At 37.2% G+C, this 13231-nt stretch overlaps 1 protein-coding gene across 1 annotated transcript in view; it reads right to left on the reverse strand.

Moving 5' to 3' along the window:
* Positions 1-13231, reverse strand: part of SBF2 (SET binding factor 2) — a 188810-nt gene that overhangs the window by 36431 nt on the left and 139148 nt on the right. The window contains exons 19-27 of the mRNA XM_017727347.1: positions 12221-12477; positions 10797-10969; positions 10474-10547; positions 9907-10102; positions 9118-9245; positions 6730-6905; positions 5658-5803; positions 1662-1860; positions 7-85 (exon numbers count right to left, since the gene is read on the reverse strand). Of these exons, the coding sequence (XP_017582836.1) occupies positions 7-85; positions 1662-1860; positions 5658-5803; positions 6730-6905; positions 9118-9245; positions 9907-10102; positions 10474-10547; positions 10797-10969; positions 12221-12477 (1428 nt within the window). The remainder of the gene's footprint in view (positions 1-6; positions 86-1661; positions 1861-5657; positions 5804-6729; positions 6906-9117; positions 9246-9906; positions 10103-10473; positions 10548-10796; positions 10970-12220; positions 12478-13231) is intronic.

Consider the following 13231-nt stretch of genomic DNA (forward strand, 5'->3'; position numbering starts at 1 on the left):
CGGGGTGTGGGGCCGGGAGCGGGGAGCCACTCTCTGCAGGCTGCTGTCCTGAACAGACTGAGGGACCACCAGCAGCCCAGGATAACTGCATTGACAAGAAGGTGAAGAAAAAAAAAAAATTGAACAATTAAAATTGCTTTCGAAATGCTCAGCAGCAATGAAAAAAAAACCCGGAAATTACAAGCTGAAAATACGACTTAATGAAAGTACACCTTAATTGAATTGCTTTTATTTTTTAAGTAATTTTTAGTCCAAGCCTAGCAAATGCATGAATTTAAGCAAACTGCATTTCCAATAGAAATGGAATTACGAAAAATTTGTAAGACTATCACTACTAATCACTTTCCATTTAAGATTACATTTTATTTGGTAGTATTTTTCTTCTTCGCACATCTCTTATCTGTCGCTATAATGAAGCTGTATTTTTAAGCATGACAGAAAACATAATTTTGAGGTATGCAAATGATGCAGTAGATTTGACAACTGCATATGAAATACGAGAATTGAAAGGAAAGCATGTTAGATTCCCTAAAGTATCACAATGAAAACAATAGTTTCTGGTTTACAAAAAAGTACATTTAAATTTTACAGTCAGATTCCCTGAAAAAGAGTGCTTGAAACTGGATTTTTGCGTTCTTTTTAAAAGAATACACTTAGAGATTAGGAAATTCACTGATATAATACCTTTAAAGATAGAAAACATAACAAGATGGTAGTTGTGCTCACGTTAGCAAAAGAAGGATTCAAGCAATATGAAATATGATTTTCTATCTTCTCCAAAAAATAAAAAAATCAACCTAAGTGCCAATTTCATATGTTAAGAAGAAACTAAGATGAGGAACAGGAAACACTGCTTACTAAATAACTTTTACTCCCTCTACAATATACACTGTTTCTGCAAATTCAGTTCTTGGACATTTATTGAACTGCCCTCAGACAAAATAAATACACATGGTATTTACAGGCTACACAGTAACCACAGTAATATAGCAGTAGGTAAGCATTTATATCCTGAGATTTGTAATTCATTCAGATATTAATTATATTTCCCAAAAAACCCTAGAGAACGTTAAAAACTTGTGGGTTCAGGGGAGGAAAGAGTTTTCTGCATAATGTTCAAAGCATAACGAAAACAGACAGATGCCATGCCTTCATCTGCATTGTACTCCATGGTGACTAAACAAAACCAGTACTCTAGACAAGTCAGAAAACAAGAAAGGATCTAATATTTTTTTTCTGTGCCCTTCTTCCTGGCAATTCCATTGTCCATAATGAAAGCAATGACCAGCCCAAACTGGCTCTAGAGAATGCAAAAGTCTTCTGATATGACTCATGTAGATAGGCTTTTGTATTAAAAGGAATTTTTGTGGGCAGTGGTAATAAACTACATCAGCTTTCACAACAAAAAAAAAGGACTTAGTAACGCTGATGTGTTAAAACACAGCATGTGACTTTCAGCACATGACAAACTTCTAAAGTAGGTACTTTCATGAAGTCAATTCTAACACATACTTTTTAATTTGGAGAAAGTAATTATTCACAATTGCTTCTGAAGCTTGCTTTAATTTAGGAACAGAAGAGATTTTAAATGCAAATATATAATGCAGACATACATACATGTGTCTCTACTTTCAACCACTTAAGTGAATTGGTAAACTCACCTCCTGCAAAGGGAATACATCCTGTTCAAGGCAGTTATTCTCAAGTATTCTGTTTTTGAGCGAGAAGAATTAGCGCTGATTGTCCCCAGCCCCAAACGCTGATAGTCCCTGAAACAGGCTCTTTCTACTAATTGCTCCATGGTTGATTTTTCTGATGCTTTCAGGGTACCACTGGTGTGCAGCTCGCTGTCATCTGAAACTAAAGGTAGAAATCTTATTGGGGAGCTCAGCAGTTAGACAGCAAACAATGGTACTTTCTTCTAAACAAGTTTGTCCTACTCTGAGTGATGAATGGCAAGATCCAGGACATGCAAACCACAGTTTATCGAATCTATAAACACTAAAATAGTATTTTAGTCAGCAAACCTGACTGTAGCATGCAGTTACCTACTGTGCTTGTGACTGGCATGGCTGACATCTCTGGCTAGAATCCTGGAGAAAGTTATCTCACATACTCACTTGAACTGAAGACAGATAATCTTTCTTTACCAATTTACAAATTCTTTACAAATCCATTACCCATTCAAGATAAAAATCAACAGCATGATTATTTTTTTTTTTAAACTATCTTCAGAAGAGGTAACAATGTCTTTAAGGCTTGGTTCAGCCTACAAAATGTTTCAGTGTGGTAATTTCACAACAGATGACTGCTGGGTTCTGAATGTCTCAATGTCAGACAGCAGCTTTCTTCAGTCGTGCATATCAGCTGCCCTTTCCAAAGCAGAAAAAACTTCAGCCATGAAAGATAAAAAACTGTCACAAGTTCAAACTACTCTGAAATTCAAGTCAAGCAGGGTCTTTGTACAAAATCGGCCACCTGCCCATAAGTGACACTTTCAACCATTTCCAAATACTTCTGAGAGCAGATTTACTGCTCACAGCATGTATCAGTTACTTGCTACCACCTCAAGCATTGAAATATGGGCATATGAGAAGTATTCCTTTATGAATGAGGCACTGAAAAGAATAAAAGGATTTAAACTTAAAGCAGGACTTTACAAAACTGGAATTCCAAACTATTTATAAAAATAAGAATTATGATATAATTAAAACTCTTCTGGCAGTACACAACATTCAGAATTTACAGGAGAAATACCTCTACGATTTTTTTTCTGTGCATCTTAGTACAAAAGCTAAATGAATAATTTTCTTTGCCCTTTCAGCTAAAGAAAAAAAATTCTCTATTTGATCTAAATAATAAAGCTGAACACTCTAAATCTCTCCTTTTTTTCCTCTTTTATCCTAAGAATCACACAACAAGAAAGAAAGAAGTCACACAACATCTTAAGTATAAAGTGCACTAATGGGAAATGAATTTAATTGTGTTTTAGAAATAATTTTTTTGGGTCATACAAGAATTTGGTATTTAACAGTTTTGAATGGAAAGCTGTAACTGGCTCAGTTAAGATGAAGGTGCATTTTGTGAAATATTTTTTTCTAAATGGATTTTTCTCCCGTGAAAGCAGGTATATTGGCGATCAGACTTTGCAAAACCATTCTCCTGTGCATAAACAGCTAGAGATGAGAGCTCCTATCCATGTCCTTAACCTGAAGAGGGAGATGAAGATACTTTGCTGTCTCAAGATTAACATGATTTATTTGATTTTGAAAAAACAAGGAATAATCCCTCTGTTTTGCTGTTCTTGAGATATGACTTTTTGCAAAAGAAGGTTTCACAGTCTCTTGTTTTGTTGAACATACCAATATGACCACTATAAGAAAAAGAATTTACTAATGACTGAGAGATTCTGAACTCTGAAAACAAAGAGATGAGGAGGAATTTGAGGGTGATTAGGTGTTCATTGGTAACAACTAATAACTACAGTACTGTGCCCAGTTTTGGTAATCACCTTACAAGTTATATGTGGGCCAGCTAAATAAGTCTGAGAAAAGAGCAATGAAGATGATCAGAAGTCTGTCAAGACTAATAAACAAAGAACGGAAAGAACTGCAGATATTTAACATCCAGAAAATAACAGAGAAATATTACAACAGATCATAAATATATTATGCATTGCAATCACAATGAGGGGAATCCTCTCTTCCAGATGTATATAGCGGCAGAGTAAAAGTGAATGGTTTAAATTGATGATGATGTTTAGTCCTGAATCTCAGAAAATTAATGGTTTTCTCCAGCATTAAGGATGGTTAAAGTATTAGTATGAGCTGCCTAGAGTTGTGGAACCTTCACCTTTGAAAGCTTTTAAGAAGAAGTTAGGCAAACACCTGAGGAACAGATGAAGTACGTTGATCTTGCCTTGGGGCAGAGAGGTGGACTACTTGATTTCTTGAAGTTCCTTCCAGCCCTATCTTTAACATTTCTTTCTTAAGACAGTGCATCACCTGCTGTAGATAGTTCATTGTTGGTGGAGCTGCATAGTTTCCTATATATCCGTTTTTGAGACTTGCAAACAAGGCAAAAACAAAGCCAAAGCCACAGCCACAGCAGTCAATACAAAAGGAATTGCAGGGATTAATCCCTGTGGCTCTCTGCGCTCTGTCTGAAGCAGAGTCACTGCTGTTGACAGCTCACTGCCCCTGATGTGCCAGTGCTGCATGAGAATAAAACAAACTCAGCCTCTGGTCACCTTAACGTGTTCCCAGCCAAGACACCTGGAAAGCAGCAGGCCTGAAGACTCACAAGTTACGATTTTTTTTTCAGGGAAGGAAAAAAGTGACTATCGCTAATCTTCTATAGCACCTGTGTTCATGGAAGAATTCAGTTGTTTTGTATACCAGCAATGGAAAAACTCTTAAAACATCATCATCAAGAGAATATGAAGAGAATACAAGTCTCACAGGTACGACTGTGCTTGGTGTCTCTAGGTGAAGGACACAAAATCACCCCAAAATCACCCAGGTACAGCCTGCAGAATTGCTTCTGACCCAAAGAACATGAACATCAGAACACATGCTAACTCAGCACTTCAGGAAGATGCTGGAAATTCAATTAAGAATGTAATTTTTCACTCTGACGAACACACTCTAAAGATATTCTGTATTTTCCAAACCTTTATTTTTGCCTATTTCTCATCACTTTGTCTGGAATGAAAAAAGACAAACAGTATTTTTTAGCTTGCCTGAAATAGCTTTCTTCCATTTCAAAGAGAACAGAGGCTTCAGTCCTGCTTTAGACAACTTTCATGCATCTGCTCATAAGTCACATAAGTTGCCTTGCTCAGTGACCAAATATTCAACAGGAAAATTCAGCTTGTTTGATGTTTGGAAGAAATTATCAATGTCTGAAGAACACTCTTCATTATCTGAGATGCCTATGTTTATTTTAGAGAATGGTACGACAAAACAACACCTGTCTATGTACAGGAGAATCTGGTTCCCTCTAGTGGTTTATTATAAATTAGCAGTGGTCCAGATAAGGATATACACACAGCAGCCTATGGGAGGAAAAGAGGCTTTCTGGGGAAAGTCAAGCTCCACACCATCACACAAACTGCACAAAGTGCCCAAACCCCTTTCTACCTTCTACTCCAAAATCACCTCAACCAAAAATTTGGGAAGTGGTATTTTCAGCAGTAAAGAGTTCTGCTGCTTTCAGGCATCTTTTGTCAGTTCCGCATCCACAAAGTTTCCAATTTGCTCATTCTTGCACCTCACCAGTTACGGCCTTCTCATCACAGACTAATTGCAGATGTCAGATGTCTAGAGATAAATGAAAGCTGCAGCATGCTTCTGTGCTGTTTCATCTCCACTAGCATGAGGTAAAAATGATCTAAAAGATATCATATCTAAATAGTTTGATAATTAAAAAATAATCTAGTACTTTGCTGTACCACTGAATTAAGTCAGCTTCCTCCTCTGCCTCGTCATTGCAAAAGAAAACACTCACTAAAAGTACAGATTTGAAACCCTTCTCTTTCCTGTCTAGGAAGACCCTCCAATTTCTTGTTGAAGGCATTTCTCATTCAATACACCAGAATGGAAGCATAATAGGATAGACTTATTAACCAACATGGGAAAAAAAAGTCACACTCTTACCAGAGATATCATCATCTTCATTCCAGCCAGGGCGATTCCCTCTTTCCTCCACTATTGTGCCTGTCTTCTTCTTCAATAAATACTGGCGCCCAATTGTCATCTTCCCAGCACGTTTTGCTCCCTTCACAATGCTTTTGGAGAAGGTGCTAAAAATCCAAAACAATAAAAGTATTTAGAAAGATTCCTGCGATTCTGCCTAATAGCATTTACAGATTTCTACGACCAACATAAATAAAATGGATTAAATAATTTTTCACTTAATAAAAACAATTCTACATGTCAGAAAAATAACTTATATTAATTTTTAAACAAAAAATTGTAGTACTTTGCGATACATTTGTGTCTTTTTTGTCTGTTGGTAATGAATAAGCAGATATCACCTTTCTTCAGGTTTTTTTATTTTGCTAGTTATGTGATAAATCTAAAAAGTTGCCAAAGTAAAGGCAGGAAATACAGAAATTACCTTTAAGTTTTAGGATTTCATGACTATCTTGGGATTCTACTCTCCTGTGTCAACAACGCAATAATCAACAGAGAATCACAGGAGCTACCACTCTGGAATAGACTAATGATGCAGCTGGTCCAGTAAAAATTAATGTGTAACACAAAACTCCAAAGAGGACCCAAAGCTCAAACTCTAAATTAAAAACCAGCAGGGCAAATGCACAGGGTAAAATTAATCCTAATCCACACCAGGCTGTAAGTGGGTAGGCTACTAATGATAAAGTAATGCACAATTAATCTTGTTCCCCGTGTTGGCATAGGTTGCACAGCTCAAGATGCTGCTTCTATTTTGTGTGTTTCAAAATCTAATAAGGTGCTTGCTCAAAGCTACTGCAGCCAGAAATTTATTCAAATAATACAACTCCTATCCCAAATAAACATCTGTATCCTACTAATCTATCTCTTACTCAGGAAATACAAAGAGATGCACAATAGCAATCACTTATTTTGACATTCCTGAAAACTGCTTGAATGATCTGCCCTTGTGCAGAGCTTTCAGACTGTTTAATGTATTTGGCTAATCCAAGACAAGAACATCAGTAAGAAAAAAAAAGAGGAAAGACTGTACCGGAATGAAGTGTTCTTTTCTTTCTGTTTTGGTAGAATTATCTGTGGTGCTGTCTGCCCAGCTGCAAAGGCAAAAGTGCTGAAGATAGACTGAGGATAGCGGAACTTCATCAACTGTTTCTTAAATATTTCCACCACTTCGGGACTTACTTCTTCATCAAATGCTACTTTAATTAACTGTGTATTAAAGACATGACACATTAGAAACGGAAAAAAAATCTGAGAACTTCAGAAATTGAAAGATTCTAAAATGTATTAGGAGAATTCCAATATTTTCTCAGTACTGTGCTCATCAGAAAATACAAATATATGTACATACACCTTATTTATTTTGAGGCCTATTAAATATTTTAGTAATTTTTTATTTCCTATTTTAAATTTATGCCCTAATACTAAGGTATCTTCACTAGGAAGCATCTGGAATTCTCGTAAGATCAAATACAAAATATTTTGGTCAATCCGAGTCAGAGTGCTGGCACTAAGACATCTACAACAGCTCAAATTCTGGTCACATGGGACAGCTTAGCTGGGAAACAGTCTGCCAGCTCTGCCCCTATACTGGGAACTGAGGTTGGTAATGCACTTCAAAGACTCTGGCCAAGCCAGAAATTTCAGCATTCATATGTCACAACCATTATATTTCTATTACTTAGACATTCCAATTTTGACCTCACCTTGCAAAGTACAGAAAACTGCTAATAACAAAAACGTGATAGTGAAATCTGCTCCTTAAAAAGGAAATAACCTTGTGCTATTCAACACTGATCCATCCACTAGACTAAAAATGCTTTCTTGAAAGGTTCCGGGGGGAAAAAAAATCCCATCCAATCGCCTCAGCTGAAAGGAAGTCAACAATTCGGGAAAACAAATAAGAGACAGAAAATACGGAATCCATAAAAAGGCCCAAAAGAACTCTAAGAATGTGGAGAAAGCAAACAAAGAAATATCCCAGAGCTCTATTTCTGAGCGCATACCTAGGCACCTTTTAAATTCCTTTGCTTGCCATCTAAGAGGTGGATTTCATCCTTGCTTTTCCAATTTCACTTGTTTTGTAAATACTTTCCAAATGACTAATGACTCTGTTGTTCTAGGACCTCCTTGAAAGGAGCTCTTCAATCTTTCGGGGTTACACTGATCCGAAGTTTTAAAGACATGAAACAGCATAACTGCACACAGACCCATCTGAAAATCATAATTAATAAACAAAGGGGAGGGGCTATTCCATACTGTATTGAACCCTGGCTGTTACATAGGGGACAGGGAATAAACTGTTTGCTGATTGTTTTTGTTCTCAAAACCTAATACAAAACTATGCTAAACAAAAGCAAAGATGATGTTTGACCCGAATCCAGCTCTGAAAACACTGAGCTGTGTCTGTATTTATCACATCATTGAAGCATGATAAGTATTCTGGTAAAAAGATTTCTGGAAAATAAAAGTTCTCTCAAAAGTCTGCAAGAACAACTTCTTTTTGCTTGTTTTACTCACTTGCATTCCTAATTTTGTGCTCTTGAATAGGATACTGAAGGATGATTAGCTAAATAATGTCCATTATTGTAAGGAATTAGTAAAATGCTATTCTGTTATGTGTTTTGTTGTGTTTTCAAATATTAGTTATTGTTCTCAATGAAAATATGCTTCTGCAGCCAGTCAGCCCAGCAAAGTATTTCATATCTTAAGCACTGCAGTCTGCTTTCAGTCCTTGATATAAAATTCTTTGCTTGGAACTTTCGATCTCTTAGGGTTTGACCATAGTTAAGATCAAAACCAAGAAGGAAAATTCAGGGAAGACTTCAGAGACTTCAGGATTCCTAATTTTTACAAGTCCATCTCTGTCAATTGCCCTGCAATACATATTTCTGTTGAACACACTGATGGGTATCCTAGAGAAAATTCCAGGATATGTGCCCGTCATATAGAGGCTCATTGGTTCTACCCTGAAGATTCCTGAAGTGCAGCTTCCATGTGCAACATACTATGACTTTCTGCCATGGATTTTAACAGAAAGCTGGTAAAGTGACAAACCTTGAGAAGAATGCAATACTTAAAGCTTTTCCATATTGATTCCATGTAGCTGGAGGAAAGAGAAAGTAGGTTCCCACTAGCCTGCCTAGGCCCCTACCTACATGAAGGGATTCTGGACCCAAAACAGCCCTTTGCTGGATCAAAATAGGTGAGGAAAGCAGTGAAAGAAATCCAGTGTGAAAATAGCAACCCTCTGTAAATATCAAGTGGGCCAAGAAATGCCAGGGTTTCTATGAGTTCTGCGCTGTCTGTTGACCTTACAGGGCAGAAAACTGGACTCTTCACAAATACCAGGGCAAAGTGCTGCTTGTAAATACTTTGAGCTGACTGTAGCCACATAAATTTTCACAAAACTTCCTTTTACCTGAAAGGTGGCTGAACTGATCTGCAGCCCTTCCTGCATACTCTGCTGCAGCTGGTTCTGGATACTGATCTTCTTCTCCTTGGTAACAGAGGCGATAGGAAAGCTCCGGATCACGGTCTGCTCCCCAACTGAGGATACAACACACAGACACACGTTAGATCACAGAATCAGGTCTGCTCTGCTCACACTGCTATTGGAATAGACAAGAATGAGTAAGTACAAAGCAACGTGAACACATTGGTACAGGATTCATTTCAGGCAAGATACCTGAAAAGTTGGTAAATTCCTAAAGCATCATTTGGAATCTGAATGTCTGTTTTATTTCAGCTGTGATTATTAGAAAAATATTCTCCTTCCTTCTGAGTCTTTCTACATAATGGAAAAGCACCCCCAAAAATCTAGGTCGGTAGAGGGTAAGAAACAATTTCCAGTTTATTCAGATTTCATAATGCAATATATAACTCATAAACAGAAATTATCTACCTATCTATATATTTACATATGACCTTGAACTTTCCACAACAAATTTATACTTCTGAATGACAATCTGCTTAGAAATGGCACAAGTTAAATCATGAAAATTCATCATTCAGAAGAGCTGACATATTAAGAAAATACTGAATTTGCAAGCAGTAATTTTAGGTAGAATACCAACTCATGAATATTTTTCCTTTCAGTTGTTTCCAGTGTCTGAAAAAAACTGTTCAATGATGTTGATGTTTGAATGGGTTGAAGCTCAAAATACTGCCTATCTGAAGGACCACAGTTCTCACTATTTGGATTTCTTACCCAGCTGATCATGAGGAGTGCCTTTAAATATAATTCTGTAAGTGGTAAGGAACAAAGCTCCTTCAGCAGGGAGGATATGAGGACCTCCAAGCAGTCCTCCTGTGGCTTCCTCTCTGCCATCAGGATCCAGTAGCACACGGAGACCTTCACAAACAAATTCTTCTCCTGGCAGTAAAGTTGGCCGTAGAATTTTGGGCTGATGCAAATAAATGGAAGTGTAAATGTAAATCAGTGTTATACCTCAGGCTAGTAATAATATTTGGTTTTAAAAGCTTCAAAACAAAATTGTTATGACACTGAGTCCAAAGAAGGGAGATGGAGTTTGGACTCAGAGAAGAGAAATGGGTCTCAGAAAGCAGTGGGCATGCAACAGCTTGTTTATGATCAGAAGTCTGGCTCTACTAGTTTCATAAGTTCATATTTCATGAGACCAAAGCCAAGCACTTTATTTATCACTGGTGGAAATTTTCTTTTCATGTTTTGATGTTTCCTCATAACATTACGAGAGGAAAAAATTTGATGATTCTAATACTTGTAAAGAATACAAATATGTTTCATAACACTTGCCTTCTGTATTGGTGGAAGCCTCCTACTCTCACGATGGACAGCCTCCAGAGTCTCTATGTGCATTGCTACAATGCCTGGAAAGCAGTAATACCATAAATGAAGTCTCACACAATGTGAAAGAGAAAGCTGCCCTGTAATTAAAACTCTGATAATTCTGACATTCTCATAGAAATAATTATCTGAGCTCCAACAGCAATTACAGTCTGGAAAAGAAATCTAACATTCTAACTTAGATGAAAGTAACTAAAATTATAAAGTGCACTTGTTTAATTAGGAAAAGAAAAAAGAAAGACTACAAAGCACCTTTTTGTGACAATTCCTACCTGGTATCATGCAGTGCAGACCCTTGATGTGATCCTGTGTGACCCCACTTTCTGTGCAAACCTTGTCAATAAATCTGGTGATGAAGCGCACGACTGCGTTTGCAACATCATTGTTCTCTGAGTCCTCAAACCCACTCTCAGTGTCATAACTCTCTGCAACGCTGCCTGCAATGCTAAAGGCAGAAATAAAAGCAGTAACAAGTGTGAACAATTCAGCTGGTGATGCACATATGATACCTGGATAGACAGACAAGCTGTGGGGTTTTTTCCTCATTAAAATGTGCAAACCTTGCTAAAAGCATATGGTGGTACCACAATTATATTGTACTTGCACTGCTAAAACTTCATGAATGATGACATAGGACAATTTTCTCTCCATGAGTCCAGCACAGATAGGGCCACAAGAGAAAAAACAGCTTTTTAGAAGTGAGTTCTATGTCTTCTCTTCATAAAGTCAAGTAAAGTATTTGCAACCCGTGATAAACAAATATCCAGTTATTTAGAGAAAGTTACATTAAATGTGTATTTCGGTTACAGAACAAACCAATCAAAAGCTAAAAAGATCATAAGAAAAATTTTTTGTGCATTAGATAAGCAAGCAAGTCAGTGGGAGATGTACTTTGAATGTCTAAAAATGCCTCCCATAATAATCTTAGGGGCCAAATTCATAGATTGCAACATACACCACTACCAGTCTACTGAGCACGTCCTAATGCCTGAGATTAGAGGTGTTTAGTCAGCAGAAATTAGTAACTCCATGGGGAGTTTCATCCTGATAGCCTGTCTTTTACTTGATGTCAGTGTTCTCACATAGTGTTCTATAATTTTATCAAGTGGGAATTCGTACAGAGAGGTGATAATGAAGACAATAAACAAAGAGGGAGGAAGGCTTGTTATGAAATGTCCTGGATTTGCATGCTAGGGAATGAATGTAACTGGTGTTACACTCCTACTGCTTTCTTAGTAATTTAACCTTTGCCATTGTGGTTTAGCCCTCTTGCTTTTTGTGACCTCAGTGCCCTTTCTTCCTTACAGCTGTTGTACAGAAATGCTGATTTTATAGATGCTATACAAATGCTTTCTTGATTTTAGGTTCATACACCATTTTTTTCAAGTTATATAAAAATTAACAGACTGGGTTTGGGGCTGCTGTTTTCTTTCTCACCAAACCACATGTTTGTCTTCAACATCTGCATTACTAGAGTAAAGATTCTTAATGGGACAATACAATGCTCCTTTAAATGCAGGTAAATCACTCCAGACAAAGTTCTGTTATTTGAGAGGAATCATGTTAGACTTCTGCTCTCCTTAACTACTGAACTGGAAAGGAAGTGAAGATACTGAAATAATCTGGTATTTAGAGTAAAGCCATTTTGCAAGCCATGGCCCATCCTGACGGGTGAGCACCAGACTCGGACACCCACCTGTTTGTGACAATGCTGTTGCTTCCACTCTCCCAGTCCCCAGTGGCTGATGTTCTCAGCAGCTTGTTCTTACTTGTATCCAGTGGTACCAGCAGGTAGACCATGAGGTTGGCAAAATGAATGGCCTGGCTGAAAACTGTGCTTTCCTCATTCTGGACTAGCTCCTGCTGTGTCTGTTTATTAAGAGTTGGCCATAACCTCAGCTGCTCAGCAGCCAGGTCCATTGCTGTCTTATCCTGGTCTGCAGGAGTTTTCTCCTAGAAGACACAGCGGAAGAAATATAAAGACATAGAAAATTATAAAGCTAGAACTTAAAAACCAATGCTTAGCCAAAACTTTCTTTATTAAATTGCTAAATAAACTTCTTCAGTTATTTAACGTACGTATTCATTTAAAAAGAATGAGCAAATAACTACCCTTAGTAGGGTTTAAGGAAAGTTATGATTATGGGAACTGAGCTTTGAGAGCAGTTTACTGAAATGCACCAGCAGCACAACATAGGCAGATCTAAATAATATCATTTCTTTTAAGATCTTTTTTATGCCATTCAATCTTCCATGTTTCTTCAGAGTGGTTTACTGCTTTTAACATAGCTGCTCTCCTCAGCTTATCCACTTAGCTCACATAAGAAAAAGCATAAATCAGATTGAGAAATAACATGCAGCTCATGGCTCGACCCTGGCAATATTCTCCAAATTCCTAGGATGTTCAGGTGAGGGAAGCTTTTATATAAATAGTTCCAGACCAGCTGAAATATTCATGTTTTTATATGTTGGAGTCCAATTCTAGCATTAACTTGAAGCAAACTAGGTAGATGGCCCACAGTCAAAGTAGAATAAAGAAATCTGGCAGCTGACATTAGTGACCTAAAGCCTGATGCTAAACTAATGAATGACTAGGTGTCTTGCAAATGCTTTTTCCACACTAAGTTGAGCTAACATCAAGTTATAATGCTTTGTAGATAAATGTAAATTCCTATTATTTCTCATGTTATTGAATACTGTGTAATAT

The sequence above is a fragment of the Corvus brachyrhynchos genome, unplaced genomic scaffold (assembly GCF_000691975.1).
Source record: "Corvus brachyrhynchos isolate BGI_N302 unplaced genomic scaffold, ASM69197v1 scaffold542, whole genome shotgun sequence".
Lineage (NCBI taxonomy): Eukaryota > Metazoa > Chordata > Aves > Passeriformes > Corvidae > Corvus > Corvus brachyrhynchos.